Source organism: Adelges cooleyi, unplaced genomic scaffold, assembly GCF_023614345.1.
Source record: "Adelges cooleyi isolate 19-005CV unplaced genomic scaffold, UGA_ACOO_1.1 ACOO_flye_CR_arks_rails_tigmint_CR_PRNA_8, whole genome shotgun sequence".
Taxonomy (NCBI): domain Eukaryota; kingdom Metazoa; phylum Arthropoda; class Insecta; order Hemiptera; family Adelgidae; genus Adelges; species Adelges cooleyi.
The window spans coordinates 219072-237684 of NW_026096513.1; the positions used below are offsets into that span (position 1 = coordinate 219072).

At 27.6% G+C, this 18613-nt stretch overlaps 2 protein-coding genes across 3 annotated transcripts; one reads left to right on the top strand and one right to left on the bottom strand.

Moving 5' to 3' along the window:
• Positions 1-8130: 8130 nt before the first annotated feature.
• On the bottom strand, positions 8131-11877 carry LOC126845692 (ubiquitin carboxyl-terminal hydrolase isozyme L3). Of its 2 annotated transcripts, XM_050584514.1 has the most exons (8): positions 11603-11877; positions 10832-10843; positions 9850-9978; positions 9625-9770; positions 8931-9072; positions 8615-8690; positions 8465-8523; positions 8131-8387 (listed from the first exon to the last, which is right to left on the bottom strand). In XM_050584514.1, exons 1-8 carry the CDS (start codon positions 11636-11638, stop codon positions 8289-8291), a joined length of 699 nt encoding a protein of 232 aa, XP_050440471.1. In that variant the 5' UTR covers positions 11639-11877; the 3' UTR covers positions 8131-8288. The 2 variants fall into 2 exon arrangements, with proteins under 2 accessions (XP_050440471.1, XP_050440472.1); XM_050584515.1 differs by lacking the exons at positions 10832-10843; positions 11603-11877 and adding an exon at positions 10396-10428.
• Positions 11878-12562: 685 nt separating this feature from the next.
• LOC126845626 (phospholipid scramblase 2-like) lies at positions 12563-17754 on the top strand. Its single transcript, XM_050584401.1, has 8 exons — positions 12563-12729; positions 13319-13376; positions 14181-14396; positions 14546-14656; positions 15057-15274; positions 15901-16065; positions 16747-16908; positions 16985-17754. Exons 2-8 carry the CDS (start codon positions 13352-13354, stop codon positions 17042-17044), a joined length of 957 nt encoding a protein of 318 aa, XP_050440358.1. The 5' UTR covers positions 12563-12729; positions 13319-13351; the 3' UTR covers positions 17045-17754.
• Positions 17755-18613: the final 859 nt, after the last annotated feature.

Here is an 18613-nt window from a genome sequence, read left to right on the forward strand (position 1 = left end):
GGCGGAGTCCCGGTAGACCAGTGGGATACGGCAAAACCCTCCTCCGCCGAGCACCGATAATAGAAATAGAAATATTTATCATCATCATCAATACCGTGTTGCAGTAGGTATTGCGTTTGTTGGACGTTGGACGTCTATTGTGGTGATTTTCCACGTCGAAAATGTCATTTTCCGTACTCGACTAAGTTACGATTGATACGATGATAGATGTACAATGATAATATAAAATAGTAAATTGTACCTAATCGTTTTGAAACAAACTTAACGGTAACGGTGTACCTACCTAAATGTACTGCACTAGTTATTATTGAGTTTACGAAAATGTCTACAGGGTTGGGGTGGGTGAGTAGGATAAGTTTATTGGTAAATTAAATCACCTATAAAAATATCACTGTACAGATGTTTTGCTAAATTTAATTAAAATCTAGCCTCTGGGAATAGGGCTACAACATTTTTTTTTATTAAAAAAAACATTCTATCCGTGTATCGAAGGAAAATCAATTATTATTATTAATATTATCACAGAAAAAATACATAGTTGGGCCAACTAAATTTTTAGTTAAAGCAACTATAGGTACATTTTGTTCGGCCAACTATGTACTTAGTTAGGTATCCCAACTAAAAATGTAAAACCATAATTTTACATAGTTTTAGTTGGACTAACTATTTTTTTCCGTGTATACGGGGGATAGCCTCCCCTTGAGCTGTTGGCAAAATAATATTTCTTTTACGTCCGCACCTGTTTTCTAATTTTGGACGTTCTAAATTGTTTTTTTTTTCAAACTTACAATGTCGAGATACGTCGGTGGCGATGGAGGGGCCATGGGGGCGTATCGCCCTCGGATCGATAATAAATGTTTGTCAATGCAATACCCCCCTCCCTCCCTTGGTGAAATTAAAAGTTACTAATTAAGAGCATCGGTACCCGGAAACAGCTATTTATTAAAGGACAATTAGTTACAGGCAATATTTGTCAAAAAACATTTATTTTTTACTTCATTTCTATTATGCCGTTCATATTTTTATATCAACATAATGTATATAATAGCTTTAGCCTTTAGCTGGTATAATTTTTAACCTATCTTTTAGCGAGAGTTTTACCGAGTGTGTCCCGTTTAAAGTTCTTACCTTTTTCTTAGCCCGAGTGCATCCGCAGTCATTTATCAACATTGTATTCAATAGAATTCAAATTAATACAATATTATTAGAATGGCTGTGGCAACGACAGGGGAAATCACATTTCAGCAAATTAAATAATAATTATTATTATTGATGGATACAAATTAAGATTTCATAAAACATTAAAAAATTATGTACAAATAGCAATCCGGACGGCCACGCAGACAATAAGAAAACTGAAATTAACGCCTCGTCAAAAAATTGATTTTGTTGATGAAAACAATTTAAAGTTGGTCTAATGACCAAATTGGATCGTTTAAAAAGAATGGCATGCAAACATCGGCCACAACATAAGCATCAGGAAAGTAATTAAAACATAACAAACGTACATTATTGAAAATAAGTCAAGAACACAAAAAAAAACATTTTTGGGGTGCAAGCCAGTTCACCTCCTCGTGGTACACCCTAAATGGTGGTGCACTCCTGTAACTCTAAATGAACTGGGACGCATTCGGGATATCCCCCTTTTAGCATCCACATTAAGCTAAGGAGGAATTGGATTTTTATGTAACTATATCAGTTAACAGTCGTTATAGTTGATCAAAGATGACTTATACGGCGCATTAACCTGCAATTACTAAAAATGACGAAAATTAATGTTGAAAAAACAAGTTAATATATAATACATACAAATTAAAAACCGATGATCAATGCCCGATCCCCGAGTGTCTTCTTTCTATCAAAATCCCATCACTATTCCGTAAGGATAGGCGGAGGAAATCAAGGCAAAAAACTTTTATCATATTTGTTGTTGTATAAAAATAATATAATTAAAGCAGTAATAACCTATGTATTAAAATCCGACAACAAAACTAAACTGGCCGTGTGCTTGTGTACATGCTTGTGATTTATAAAAATATTAAATGGAGTTTATTTAACAAACAATAGTGAAAATCTATTATATATATGTATATATATATATAAGTGCTTATGTATAATCAAACATAAATATTTTAATATGGTTGTTATGATACATTGTTAAAATAGTATTTGTAGAGCTTTATCAACTTTTTATTAAATGATAACTTATATATTTAATTACATTTTTAAATTATGAATAATTTACTGCAGATATTGAATGGTCGATAACCACGCTTAAATAATTATGTTAAAAGTTAATTAAGTTAAAAATGATAAGAACGAGAGGCACGGCTAATGCACGCAAATAAAAATTACTCTCCAACCAAAGTCTCGTCCTAAACGTTAAAATTAAATTTGTATTTATTTATTTCCATGTACAGCTTCAAAAGCTCAAGCACAGTAATTTAATATTAAAAAATATAAGATACAAAAGTGAAATATACATTTTGTTTAAACAAAACATATAAAAATAAAGAATAAAAAAATACAATATACGACGTTTTGAAACAAAAAAATTATAATAATCGAAAAACAGCTATCATAGTATGCAACATTATAAGATTGAAGGATTATCATGTTTAAAAAAAAAATCAAAAGATGATAATTTATTACATTCAACCGTAATTCTATTCAGAGGAATATCATATCCGTGTGAACCGTATAACTTTCAAAACTGGTTATCGACCAGTCAACATTTTTAGCAGATTATTCCTAATTTAAAAAAGTAATTAATTATACATGTTACCGTTTAAGTTTTAAAAGATGATTAATCTCTAGAAAATACTAAAAAAGATACAATTTTAAGAGGACGCCACACCGCCCATTTTTAAGGAGTAAAGTATAGGCAATTTTTCTACAAAATCTTAACTTAAAGGTTAAACTGTGATGTGTTACTATGAGTTCAGTAGTTAGGACTCTTTAGTAGTAGTTAAATTATTTTTTGGACTATCACAGCATCCTTGACAGCGATTTAAAAAAAAAAAATCTGTTGAGCTGAGTTTTACGCGGATTCATTTTTCTCAGGCTTCAATTATAGATGAGGAAACAAATTCATACATATTATTTATGACAAAATTATCTGTGTTCCATCATCCGTATTTTTTCGATATACCCAATACAACCAACGCTATATCATTTTTAAAAAAAAGTCCTTTCTTAATTAATTAATTATTCATTAACTGGTACAAATATTTAAAAAAAAGGCCATGGTAAAACACAGACAATGTTGTTGTCTATATTATGTGAAAATTCGGTTTCTTAGGTTTGATTATAGCTTTTGTAAAATTAATTCGCGCAAGGCGGGGTTTTTTAAGAAAATAACCGGTGTGTGGCACCTTCTTAATATTGTGTAATATTATAATATACCCCGCATAAAAAAAAAAATGTTTTCGAAAAGAAAAGATATAAATTATTTAAGATAAAACCGGTGTAGGGCGTTAAATGAATCATCCTGTATAGAGAATACTTTAAAAATGTTAACTACATACAGTTAGCCGATTTTATCGATCCACTTTTTGTCATAAAATAAGGCGCATTGTATAGGCAATTTTTCGATAGAAATAACATTATTAAGTTAAAAATTGTAAGCTCACATACTAACCCAACAATGAGGTAGCTACTTTGATGTTTTTAAACTCTTATAACGTCTACAGACCCTGTTTTATGTACAAAACCGAATAGTTCTACTTTTAAAAGTACGTTTCCAAGAATAGTCCGATTTAAGTTTAAAAAAAAACATTTGCAATTTTCTAAAATTTATTTTGCTTGTTATTTTATTTTTTGATCTCATCAAACATACATTTCTAACAAACTACTTGTTGTAGCGTAAAAACGTGTCCATGTAAATTCAAGAATCATGATTGAATTTAAATTTTGACTCGGGCAAGTATGGATATAAAAAAATGTCTACGACATAGTTATAAGCCGCTGAAAAATTGTAAAATTTATTTTATAGTACCTCTAATAGATGTCGATTATCTGTAATAGAGAATCGGCTATGTGAAAATTAATGGCAAAACTTGGTCTTGTTGAATATTAGTATGGATTTCCTATTTCTACATCGATTATTTTAAAAAAAAATATTACTTCCTTAGTTTGATTATTTTTCTAAATACCAGCCGAATAAACAGTTTATGGAGCAATGCAAATTTTTATGAATGTTTTATTTATTTTTCTAAATGAAATTATCAATTATGGAGCAATGCAAATTGGTTTTAAATGAGAAAACTCAATTTTGTTTGTTATATACCTTCGTTTTCCTCCTAGAGAGATTTATAAAAAAAACTCAATTAATTAAGTATTTTAGCTTCGATACGGAGCTGAAGAGGTATTGTTTTTACCATTATGAGTTAGTAATATGCTATAATGTGTAATAACAAAAACAATTAATAATATTTAAAAAAAACAATTTGTATTGAAATTAACATAATAACGAAAATATTCTTTCACTTGCATAAAGCAACTTGGAAATTCACTACGGTCTAAAAGTCCTAAAACTCTAAATTCTAAAAAAAAAAATTTTAAAATGCGCCATTCCTTTAAGTGGACTGGGTTAATGATATTTTTTTTGCTTGTCAAAATTTATCGATATTATTTTACTTAGAAAAAAAATGTCCTAAATTATTGTCCATGTGACTGACTAATTTGACTTTTTTAACCTAATTCAATAATAACACCAGACATTTACGATATTATTTCTCGGACTAATTAAAATTTTCCTTTAATTATTTCACACATTTTTTTGATCGGGTTTTAGTCATAACTTTTAATGTCAGATAAAATAATCATTTCAGTTTCTTTTTACTCAGATTAACACGTCCTGTTGGAACAATGTGTAACCTAACCTGACCTAAACAAAAATAAAAATTTAGTGTAGTTATAATTTTAAGTTATTTAATTAAGTAAGTACAATGAACGACTGATTTTCAAACATTCGTTATAATACATGGGAAAAATTACTTAGTTGGCCCAACTATTTATGTAGTTATTCAAACTAGAAATTTATCGTGTCCCTTTATTAAGAATAATTTTAAATGGACCAACTATGTGTTTTTTTCTGTTTACTGTAAAATTATACAGCATTACAGTTAAATGTTGAGGTAACAGTCAACCGCGTGACTACAATAAAATCCATAATCATCAGTCAGTTCGCACAAGTGTTTTACTAAAAAAATGTTTTATTAAATATTTGTATTTAAAAATAAAGTCATTTGCCGTTTGCACCATACTTGCATACACCGATACTTGTATAGTCTGAATAATATTTGCTTAATAATGTGTTATATGATCATTTAAATATTGCGCCTGTACAACTTTAGGTTCCTTATCGGATAATGGTTTTTAGATTACAAAAGTTCATTATTACATATGCAAAGATCGCTATTATTTTAATAGCTTTCATTATCTTGGAGGTATTATTTGGTAATTTGTGTTTTTTATTATTTACTAATGGGTTATGTCGCCATAAAATACAAATTTTAATTCTTTACAAATGCGTATAAAGGGTTACCTCATATCATTATTATATGCGATGCTCTGAGCATGAGTATTATGGAAATATGATTGGCTATAAGGAGACAAGTTGACTTTGTTTTCGTTCTCCTGAAAAATTGCAATTTTGTACTTAACCACTATTACCCGGAAGCCGTCGAATTATCCTCTTTAACTTCTTATAATACCCTAACGCGTACAATATACTTAAATCGATCGTCAAATGTATCCTTGTTGCTGGATTTGTTATCTAATTAAGATCTACCATTAACGGTTTGTATATTATGTGCTTTTCTGTATTTATATCTATTTTACTTGTATATTTTGCTCCTATTTTAGATTGTACTAATATTTAAACCATGTAATTGTTGAGCTGTAATATTTTCCAATAAAGGCTAACAAACAAATTTAATGAAAAATACAATCTTTTTTTTTTGTTATAACTTTAAGCCTTAAGGTACCTAATTAAATGACAAAATGTATTGATAAAACTTGATAACTCGAATGCATTATACATTTATTTTATCAATTCTCTCACACTTTTGTGTGCGAATATGAATTCATACACTTGTAAATTTATATCCAATTCCAAGTTTGTTTTCTCTAAGTTTGGTAGTCGTTTTTGATGAAACCTGATGATTGTTTCAGAATATCGATTACCAGTCCTGTAATGAGGATCCGAGAACACAGGATTCACAGTATATGTAATTTATTGGTCTTTAAATACATATTTTTCCTAACAGCTTTTATTTCAGAAACGTCAATTATTTTTATGTTCATTAATATTTCACAAATCTATGTGACAGCAATTATTATGAAAAGGTTCATTTTTTTCACGTTTATCTAATTTAGTTTATGTCCACAAACCCTTTTATAAAATTCGCTATATTCCATTCTTTGAGTGACGGAAGGTTGCAATGATGGCCGGCCAACCAATTTATGTTTTTGCGTAATACTTCTATGAAAATATATCTGCTAATGTTTTTTTACTTCGAGATCGACCACGTCCTCGCCATTACCGTGTTGGGACAATTTCGACAACGTTGTCGGTTTCAAATTTCAAGTATATTCTGCCAATTTTTGCGTGGCGACCATTACGTTTTTCAACGCGTGTAAAACAAATTACAGAAACTAGTATTGAAATCAAAGTTTGCAAATGATTCATTATAGTACCGTCTAAAAAAAAAAACCAAAACACATTAGCAGTATTCGAGGAAAACTAAAGCACACAGAGTTCAAAAATGTAATTAAAATGTATATTTATTGAATTTTTTGTTTAAACATGCCAAAACTATTTGCCAATAATATTCGCGTTAATTTATAATATTTAAACATGGCGCGTTACACGTCGATAACGTTATTTATAATTGATAATATTGGCAAAATTATTAAAGCTGAATGTAGACAAAGGTTAACTAAACGGACACACATTCAAAAACTTTAAATAGGTAATATCCTTTTGAATGACGTGTTGTTTGAATCCGAGTATATTTGAGTCTGGTTTTTTAATTCGAACGATTATTATTTTGAATCAACAAACTTTTGAAATCAATAATTCTAGAGTCCACGTTTACTTGGGAAAATCTTAAAAAAAAGGGGAATTACACTTTGACGGTAATCAATTTCCAGGTTACTATGTTCGAGTCAACCAATAGTCATTAGGTAAATACACCATACACGAATATTACTATTATTACCTATTAGGTAATGGTGATATTTTCATTATATTGTTTATTACTAGGTATTTATGGGTATAACTATGGCAATACATTTGTATAGACAAGCGATCTACCCTAGTACTAAAAATGCACATAATTGACATTAGGTGCAATATGCTTTTATCGATATTCACTTGCTACTACTACTTTTACTCGTGTAAAATATTTCCTTACTGTGCCTTGTTCGGACTATACTGGTTTAAACCTACTATCCACAGATTCACAAGGAAGAGTTTATTTAAAAGTGAATTCATGTAGTCCTGACCTCCCCGACCCCATATGCCCCCCACATCACCGTTTTATTATACTATTAACAAAATATATGAATACACACCATTATCTAAAAAAGTGCAAAGGTATAAAGACACTAAATACTAGTTTGGTGTCTGGCATTAGGTAAATTTTTTGCTTTTACAATGTTGCTGAAATAAAAATTTTGTAACTCGTAGTATAAATAATTTTCGGTAACACCAATGACAGATTCTTGGTTTGTACACTTTGTGTTGCGACTCACATCAAATTGAATTAGAAAGCTGTATAAAAAATAATAATAATTATGTCTGAAAATAAAAATGTTAAGTTCCTACAAATATACAATTACCCATTAAGTACTTTACTATCTTCTGACTTATTCTAAACCAAATACTCACTTACATTTTTACTTCTTTTCTCGGTTTAAGTAATATTCTTTAAATTAAAATTTTTTTAAATAAAATGCCGGGCAAGATAAGTCCAATATTTAGTCTTTAGAAGAGTCAACGAAGAATTTAAATTTGTTTTTACATTTGCACAGTGGAACATTCTTATTGGAGTGCCAAACTGTCGAACAACCCACTCGTGCTGTTATTCCAATATTTATTAAATTAACATAGAAATCTTCATAGAAAGCATATTAAATTCATATTTTATTGTATAAAAAAATTATAATAATATTGAAGTATAATTTCATAAAAAATAAAAATATAAATTAAATTTTACATTGTATTATTTTGTTTAAGTTGACAGTAATAATGTACATCATACTTAAATATTATTTTATATCTAGATTTCTTCACTGCAGTTGGACATCGCCAATAATGTGAAATGAATATTGCCCGACTCGGGAGCAATAAATTTTTCTTGGATGACCTTAACTGTATCCTAAACAAAAAATATAAATATATATATAGACTGCAGCAACCTGCTTTAGATTAATTATTGGATAGTATAGATCTTACCACAAGTATTGAATCTGGATTGGATGGACCATGATTAATTGGTTCAAACTTTCTGCCATCTAGAACAAGTAAAATAAATTAAATTAATAGCATTCAAAATATTATATTTCTTACTTATCTACAAAATAATTGCAATCAATTTAAATTTACCTAATTCATACAGACTATTGTCTTTACATACAAACGCAACAAAATGATAAGGAACTGCATCGGCCGGATCTGGTGCCTAAAATTAAGAAGTTATAGTTAATAAAAAAAAATGTACAGTGGTAACATGTCATAGGGTCCTATCACTGGATAGGTTCCCTACCCAAAGTCTCCAAGTCACATATTTACTTTGTTAACATATTTGCTTATTGTATAATATTTTATGTACAGATTGTAAATGTTTTTAAAAAAAAAAATAAATAAATAAATAAAAAATTCCAAATTTTGTACAGAAAATAAACAAGTTACAATAACTTACTGCGGACTGGCCATCGATTGCGACTTCCTTGTGTGCATTACTCATTTCTTCATTTTTTTCTAATAAATGGCCGCGATCAGATGGAGACAAATTTTCCCCTTCGTCCAAAAACCGTTTTAATAGGCCTTCTTTTAACTCAATTCTATAAAATAAAATGATAATTTTTTTAACTCGAAAAGGAATAATTTGTATAGAACATCCTTTATTAAAAATTTAAAAAAAAAAAATCATAAAATTAGTTTTGGAATTTAATGAAATTACTTTACTTGTTTACATTACTATTCTAGAAATTAAATACAAAAAAAAAACATTTTTCAGCCGAGTCTGCAACCACGAAAGAGCTTTTTCCTGTCTCGTTAAAGTACCGAATAAATTTAGAGTAGTGGTGGAATTATAGATAATGAAATAGTATATTAACAAGCAGTAACAAGCTAGTATCTTAGGTGGCTAGTAAACATGTCAAGTTTCTGGCTAATATTTTAGTGTTTTCATAATATCTGGCCTAAAAACAATTCATAGGAATATGACCTCTTAAATTATTGAATTTATTTTTCAGTTCTAGTTTGAACATCGTGAATACAACATATATGCCCCCAACCCCATCCCCACCTCAACCCCTAATGTTATTACAGTAATACAGTACTTTTATTGCGTTACAGCCCTGAAAATAAAAAAATAAAAATGAATAGCTTACTTGTCCCTGTTATTAGCCACACTATGTAAAAGTGCTATTGTTCCACAAGCATTGCCCACATACTGTTTTATATAATATAGATCCTCTGACACTTTTTGACCTTTTGATTTAATCAGTAGTTCTTCTTCATTTCTTCGATTCTCATACTGTCATTGAATTAAATACACAAATTAAAGTGACAATTTTTTGTATGAGTTATGTACATTCTTGTAAAATAATACTTACAGCGTCATTAAAAGGAAATAACATAATAACTGATGCACACGGCAAGGGGACCATTGCTAGTTCTTGCTCTCCGAGACCATAAATGTCAAACATATTCCAATCATCGGGTACTCCCATGTGATGCAAGAACTGAAATCATTTAAATTGCATAAACAGTTATTTTTATTACACACGGATACATGCATAACACGCTTATATTTATATATTTAAAAAAATTTATTTGATAAAATTCCAAAATGGTACTTTTATATTTTTTAATGTTGGTATTTTATTACTGCTTGTTCCTATTTTAAGAAAATATACAATCAGATTTTTTCTTTCTGAAAATTTATAATTAAAACATTTTACATTTAAAACAGTAAAGATCCTGTTTAAATTTAATTTTAGGGTTTTTGTAAATATTCTCAAGGTATTTATTATGTGTAATCCTTTATTAAAAATAATTTTAAAACAAATTGACTTTATTGGACTTCTTTTTTTTTTATTATCAATTTATAGTGTTTAGTGCTGACTTAAAATTTATAATCAGAAATTCTAGGAATATACCATACGTGTGACGGTCATTCATTACTTTACACTGTGATGCACTCTCTCGTCCTTTATGGTTTTTTTATTTGATAACTGCTGCAGCGCTCTGCATTTGTTGGGTGGTGACGCCACGTTTATCTCTATAGCAACTATAACTTTTAAACCAGCAGTCTGCGGATTTCTGATAAAACAATTTTTAAACAGCGTAAAGAAACTATAATTAAGCGGGGAAAAAAATATTACCAGAAACTTGGCCATTTAGTTAAGTAAATTTATACCGAATTCTGTATGATGTTGGTAAATAAATGGCTCAAGATATGATCGATAATTGGTTAATAGATAGTTTATACTTACCATATATTTTTATAAATGCATAATAAATTAATAAATTTACCAATTTTTTTTTACCCTGTACACTATAGAATTAAGAATATAGATTCCACTCATACCATACCTTGTTCATTACCTGAAACAAAAAGTTTACAAAATTAGGTAGTAGTTAAAATCATCACTTTTATTGAAAAGTTAAAAATTTATTACAAACATAATTAAATGCACTAAAGTTTAAAAAATCATGTGCTCAATTTAACAATTTTTTTTTTTAATCCTAAAATACTGCTGTTTTAATTAGGTATGACATTTGCGATTTTTCAACTATTGGTTAAGAATATAAATCTTTCAAAAAATAATTGCAAAACGTTCTTCGTTTCACGTTCTATACAGCTGATAGCTTATGTGTCGCTTTTGTTTTGTTTTCGCAAGAGTGAAATTTATTAAGTTTTTAATATAAATACTTAGAGACCATGATAACTAATTAGGAAAAAAATATTGTTAATTTATAGAGTTCCAATGTAACTAACAAAAATAAACTAGTTTCAGAAAATCTTTAAATTAATATTACGATTATTAAAAACAAAGAGAAGGGGACCAGTGACTTAGATGATACCCACAGGCAGTTACCAGTTCGGCTTTTGGCTATAGGTGGTCTCTTTTTTAGGTCAGGCAACTGTCTAGAGAAAGAGCTATCAACCACCTTGGCATAGCACTATGGCAGAAACCTAATGGTGCCCCAAAAATTTCTGCCTAACACGAGAAAAATGTAAACAATAATTACAAAACGTGGCTAAAAATATTTTTTAATTAATTATCAGCACTAAATTTAAGGTATTATTCCAAGCTTCTCTAAATTTCAGCCAATGATGAAGTTATACTATTCTTTACATACTTCTGGATTCGATTCTAAAGGTAACCAAATTGCCATTTTAAGTTTTATCCGTGAAAGACGTCGAATTCCCAAACACAAAGACGAATTTGATAGGAATCAAATAGTCTACAATTATTTTTAAACAAAATTGGTTAGGAAATATATAAATAGCGACAATAAAAAATATAATTAAAATGAGATATAAAATATTATGTTTAAGTTTAAACTTTAAACGATAAACTATTGTAAATCAAATAATAATTATAATTTATAACTGATTCATTGAAGACCGGAAAAATGTGAAATTGCGATAGGTAGATGATAAGAAACTTTTATGATTCTCATTTTCCAATCATGTGCAGTGCAGCCACCTATAGTCGACTAGCGTTTTGCATTAGTGTTTATTACCAGAGAAATAAAACTGAAACATTTTACCCAAAGGCCAAAACCATATTAACAACTTCTAAAAATAAAACATTAGATTAATGCCAACATTTTCCAATTTCCATTATTTCTATTTCAACTTTCAACTTTGAAGAATAGTGACAAATGAAGAATGTTGACTGGGGGTTGCACGAACTTTCATTTAAATTTGAATACATTTTTAAAAAAGCGGTAAATTTAATGTTTAAAACTGTTTTAATTACTATTAAATATATACTTTAATTATTGACATAAAATACAGCTTGTACATGTAAGCTTACAATTATAACATAAATTACATTTATCTAATGCATAGACCATTTTATTTAACATTTGTTATTGTTATGACTCATTAGTCATTAGTCATGACAAATGAATCATACTGTTGACGCACAATTTGGTTTAAAAGCATCAAGTTTAAATTTTACAATATTGTGGGAAGGGAATGCACTGAGTATTCGAAGGTCAAGATGGACTTATAATCCAGCTTATCTGTGGCACAGCATAGATATAAGATAATAATATACTTTGATATGATATCAATATGGTACACTGTGATTTTGTGTGATGGCAATTATATTCAAGTTGAACGAAGGGCATAATATGCTATGTGATATTGTTGAAATTATTAAAAAAAATAAAAAGTGTTAAATGTTATTTATAATTTATCTTTAATATCTACAAGTTTACCATATCTACTTTAGTGCAAGATTGAAGACGATTTAGTAAGTTAATTTATAATGTTTTAATAATTTGTACTTAAAAGAATTACAAATGACATTCCTCTATACATTTTTGTATTCCTTAGTTTAGGTAATATTATAATTTAAAATACCCAACATTTATTTTGACATAAGCAGAGCTTGTATGTCATGGGGCTGGACAACATCTGATTCACAGTGTTATTGGAATTGAACCCAATCAATAGTTCCAAGCTTGAAGTCTAATAATTCTGTGCTAAACACATTTATTTTTTAAGAAAATGAAACTATTTTTTCTTTTTGTAAATGACAAACACAATTTAATGTTACTAACAACCAACCTAATCTTTCTTATTCCTTGTTACTATTGTCAACATCATGTTTCCGTAGCAACTGTTTCTCCCTAATTACAATTATTGTAACAACATAATATATGAGTAATAACTATTAAAAAAATTATCATTATGATACATATTTCATTAATGATAATAAATAAATATAGTAACTTATTATAAAAGAAATTATCGTACTTTATTAGTTATTAATTTAAAAGATACTGACTTATAATTTATCATAAGTTTTCTAATTTTTTAAATACACATATTTTTTTTAGAAAGTTTTTTCGAGAGTTCTTCAGTAGAAAAAAATGTATTCTGCCAATACACAACCAGGTAATATATTATTTATATATCTATATTGTATTTATAAGTTTTGAAATGTTACAATAAATTTACTTTACTAAACATCCTTTTTATTAAAATATTTGTTTTTTATAGCGTTTTTATGAAAATTTTGAATCTAAAATCAGAAATTTGTAGATGCTAGATATTTTGAGCAATAATTAAATAAAAGAAATAATTTACAAAACCTAACCACCAACATTACAAATATGCTTACCTATATTTTTTTTAAACAGCACTTTTATGTTTGTCAATCCTCTTTTTAATGAGGAGATTTCTGAACTATTTATATCAGGGACGGGTTGTTATAAACTTTGTTTAAAATTCAAGTTATTATTATTTTTGAACTTGTAAAGTCTGTGAATTTCTAATTTAAATTTACTATAAAAAACTACTGTAATATGTCACTATTATCAAAAAAAGGTATCTGGTATTTGATATTTTTATGAAAATGTTATTATTTAAATAGTTAAGTGATTAGCGACCATTGGTATGTAGATTGAACTGTACTCAGTCATCCTTCTAACTTAAAACTATGTTTATCAAAAAACTATGGGAGGTGCACATTTTTATTTTTATAGCTTAAAATTTCCTCTATAAAAGTTAAAAGTCTGATTTTATATAAACTATGATTATGTTACCGGCATTGGGATAATCCGGTATTAAGTATATTAGTCAACTAGTCTTTATATAATGTCAATAATAAAGCAGGCATTATGATAAAAATAATTAATAACAATATTGTTACTATTAAGTTCTGGAATTATTAAACAATTTGACAATCTTTGATTTCAGGTTATGCTCAATATCCTCCACCCTCGCAGCAGCAATATCCGCAACCTGGTAATCAGCCAAACCAATATAATATGTATAACCAACCGCCATATAATCCAGGATTTGCATACAACCCAACTCCAAACCAATATCCGCCGCCTTACTCTCCACAAGGTTATGGTCCAGTAATTCAACAGCAGCCTGGCGCTCATCAACCTCCTCCTGCAGCTGCATCTGGTAACAGTTTTGTTTTAATAAGTAGTCATCATTTTTAGTGCATTTATCAAATATATACTAAATATTAATATATTTTTAGAACCACAAAGTTTATAAGTGGTCATTATTTTAATACAAGTAAATTAATTTGTATATTTTGTAATTAATAGATGGTTGGATGGCAATACCAGCTAGTATTCCACAAAACTGTCCCAATGGCCTTCAATATCTGACTACAATTAATCAGTTACTTGTGAAGCAGAAAGTGGAATTGTTAGAAGGTAACTATTAAGACTTAATTTCAATTTTTCAAATACCATTACTGAAGATCAAAAATGTGGACTTACACAATCTGATTAATCAATTATTAATTACCCAAACGGACTTCCTAAACTAATAAATTACATCTGTGAATGGAAATCAAAGGACTGCGCAGTTCAAACAACACAATGTATGTTTTTAGAACTAAAATGATTTTTCGCTGTTTACTGTATTCTTGTATGTAGCCAATATAGCTTGATTTGTTAATTTTATAATATAAATAATTATTTTTGAACTATAGCCGTAAACAGTTAATTTAATTATTACAAAATCACTGAAAAACATTTTGCTAGGTATATTTTTTTCTACTTAATTTTTAAAATTGTGTATTTATAAATGAAACACAAATTTATTTTGTAGCCTTTTTGGGTTTTGAAACAAACAACAAATATACTATCAAAAACAGTGCTGGTCAGAAAGTTTTTTACGCTATCGAGGATAATGATTGCTGTTCGAGAAACTGCTGTGGACCAATAAGACCATTCGAAATGAAAATATTGGATAACTACAAAAACGAAATCATTCATTTATCAAGACCACTTGCGTGCCAATCGTGTTTCTTTCCATGTTGTTTACAGGTAAAACCACAATTGTTAAATAATCAAAAATATTAATAACATATATTCATATATATTCAAAGCATAAAATAATCAAGGCTTTTCTGAAAAACATTTGTCTGAAGTTTAATTTAAAATCAACAAAGATATTGTTAATAATTTGTCATGCTATAAATTAATATCAAACTTTACACTTATATTACTTTTATTTTATATAAATTTGTAACAGTCAATATAATATTTTGTATTATGTAAATATTTAGGTTCAAAGATATACTTATTATACAAAGTTGTACAGATTGAGTATATTAATTTAAATTATTTAATAAAGATAATTATTATTGCTAGGGAAAAAAACAGTTTTGTTTCAATGCCAAGTGCTTGCTATTCAACGACTTTAGCTCACCGATTTCTCATTGACTCGTAAAATATCATTATTTCTCCCTCAATTTCTTCAAACCCCTAAAATTCATATTATCTTTCCCATTGTACATTTATCCAGTTTAAAGTATTATTAATTCTTATTTAATTTATTAATTTGTGTATTTGTTATTGTTGAGATAAATATTGTTATTTTGATAAATCTCAAAGAAAAAAATTGTGTAAAATTGTTTTGGTTGTTACTATTATTATTTTTTGCTTTTTAGAGAATTGAAGTATTTTCGCCACCAGGGTGTCTAGTTGGAACAGTTGAACAAGATTGGTCTATTCTTACCCCAATATTTACCATACGCAATGCAGCTAATGAAGAAGTTTTAAAAATCGAAGGTCCCATGTGTCGTTTTTCAATGTGTGGTGATGTTGAGTTCAAAGTAATATAAATAATATTGTCATTTAAAATTTTTTAAACATTCTCTTGTAGTACATCTTAGTAGTAGAAGAACCTGAACCAGAACTTGTGGAATTTATATTTAGGAGTGTACAACACAACTGTAATGTTAAGTGTAAAACTAGGTATTTCTTAAACCATCATATTTTATTTATAGTAGTCTTAAAGTTTTGAAAATTTGGAAACTTACAAAAAACAATATTATACATAATACAATATCGGTTTTTGTTAATATCTCTTTAGCTTTTTTTTTTTAAATTCATTTATCTATTTTTTATAGTTACATAAATAAAAATATACTTAGTTACAATGACAAAAAAACAATGATGTACGCTGTATAATATTGTATTTTAGAGTAATAAAAAATTTTAAAATTTTACAACCACTTTACATAAAATAGGATAATTTATATCTGACCAATTATAATAAAAAAAGCATTTGAAAATAGGCGCTATAAAAAAAACATGAACTGCTATTGACTGACATCCTCTTAATAAGAGTGTAAAACTGCTAATTTTTTTTAAACTTAACGCTCTTTAGTTTCTACTTATTTTAAATTTATTTAATAAATTATTATAACAATAATAATTTCACGGTTTATTTTTTCATATGTTAACTAATAAATATTATAATATTTGCAATTTTGTTTTCTTTTATATTTTAGGTCTTATCCAAAGACTTGTCAACTGAAGTCGGTCGTATATCTAAACAATGGTCTGGACTTTTAAGAGAAGCCTTTACGGATGCTGATTATTTTGGAATAACTTTTCCAATGGACCTTGATGTTCGTATGAAAGCGGTTATGTTAGGAGCTTGCTTTTTAATAGTAAATACATACTATTATTTTTTTTTAAAAAATTATTTAGTATGATTGCAATAATTCATCTTTTATTTCCCTCTAGGATGTCATGTTTTATGAAAAAAGAGGCAACAGAGAAAGTGATGGAATTGGATTGTGCTAATTTATATAAATTCGTAACATTATCCTAATCAATTATTTAATAACTTGACTAAAAATGCTACTTTGCCTTAACATTTAACCGCAGTATCCTATAAAAAAAAAAAGCTATTACTAATATAATGATGTGCCAAAAATGTAAACTATATAAACAGGGGTCATTGACCTAATTGTATTTATAAGCACAAAGTTATATATATTTAAAAATACTAATGATAGTATATATTTTTAATAGTATTTCTTAACAAAAGCCTTTATCTTAAAATACATATTTTTTTACGCTTTTTATTTGTTATTAGACAATATATTTGTTTTTCTCTTATCCTAAATGATATTTTTTACAAAATAATATTTACAGTTTACACTTGCATGATGAGTAGATCAACTTATTTTTATTTATATATATATTTTTTTTTTCTTCTAAATTTACAAAACAAAAAAAATATTTATACTACTTTACAAAATAGTAGGAAAATGGTCTCACCTGACAATTCATGTTACCATAATACAAGATATATACAATCTTGTTATTTAAAAAAGACAATAATTTTCTAGTCCAGTTCTTCTGAATAATCCTATACAATGTACGTTTTGTTTTGTGTTATTTTTATACAGTATTTACAACATAAAATATTTTACACACATTTTATTAGTAGTCTGTAGTAGTATTATTTGACAGTATTACGAGCTAAATTATATAACATAAGAATGCTTTAAGTAATCAGTACTAAATTATGTAATTTGATTTTGCATTTAATTCATTATTATTATAGTTAATTATTTTACTTTTTTAAATGTATTTTATTATTTACAATTTTTATTTTATTTGCATGATATTTTTTTCCACAACAAGGGAAGTTACAAAATCAAATTTATTACACAATTTATTTTAATATATATTTTTTTTTTTTTGCAAATAAAATTAATTTGTATTTTAAGTACCTCATTGTACCAAATATTTTACTTTATGTTGTTTTGCTATTCATATTTTATTTAACTAACTTATTTCAGTCTTGTTTAAGAATTTAATTTTATTTATTATGACACATTTTATTTTACTGTATACCATATATTTATAACTTTATTTTGTTCTTCTATATTTCCTAATATGCTATTTATAATGTCTAAAATATGTTTTTATTTTTAATTAGTTAATTGCTTTATATGTTTTCTCATGATGCAAATTTTAATTTATCAACCAATTTTTAAGAAATTAAACAGTATATTTTTTTAGAAAAATATATCAAACTGCTATGAGCGAATTTTTGCTTCTATATTAGCAGATTGAATTTAATACCTTATTTACGGAAAGAGCCTACAAAGTGCAATTTGCATTAAATAATATTTAATAAATATTTGTGGTTTTTATTTTCTATTTAAAAACATTTGTTAGCAACACTGTCTATATGTTCATATAGTCTGTGGCAACACCTATAGAAGAGCAAGAATACGAGTCAAAGAGGATATCCAGGTAGCTCAGTGACTGACAGAGCAGCCGCCCGGCAAACGGAAGTTGGGTTCGATTCCAGGCCTAGAGCTAAATGTTTGACTTGTTTTGCGCATTTCTAACACA

Excerpts from the sequence above, each read along its gene's own strand:
- LOC126845692 (XM_050584514.1), bottom strand. The coding sequence starts at position 11,638 with ATGGCAATTTGGTTACCTTTAGAATCGAATCCAGAA. Across the intron at positions 8,691-8,930 it reads CAATCGATGGCCAGTCCGCA|GCACCAGATCCGGCCGATGC; the intron begins GTAAGTTATTGT and ends TCTTAATTTTAG. Across the intron at positions 8,388-8,464 it reads ATCCAGATTCAATACTTGTG|GATACAGTTAAGGTCATCCA; the intron begins GTAAGATCTATA and ends TTTTTTGTTTAG.
- LOC126845626 (XM_050584401.1), top strand. The coding sequence starts at position 13,352 with ATGTATTCTGCCAATACACAACCAG. Across the intron at positions 14,397-14,545 it reads TCCTCCTGCAGCTGCATCTG|ATGGTTGGATGGCAATACCA; the intron begins GTAACAGTTTTG and ends TGTAATTAATAG. Across the intron at positions 14,657-15,056 it reads GAAAGTGGAATTGTTAGAAG|CCTTTTTGGGTTTTGAAACA; the intron begins GTAACTATTAAG and ends TTTATTTTGTAG.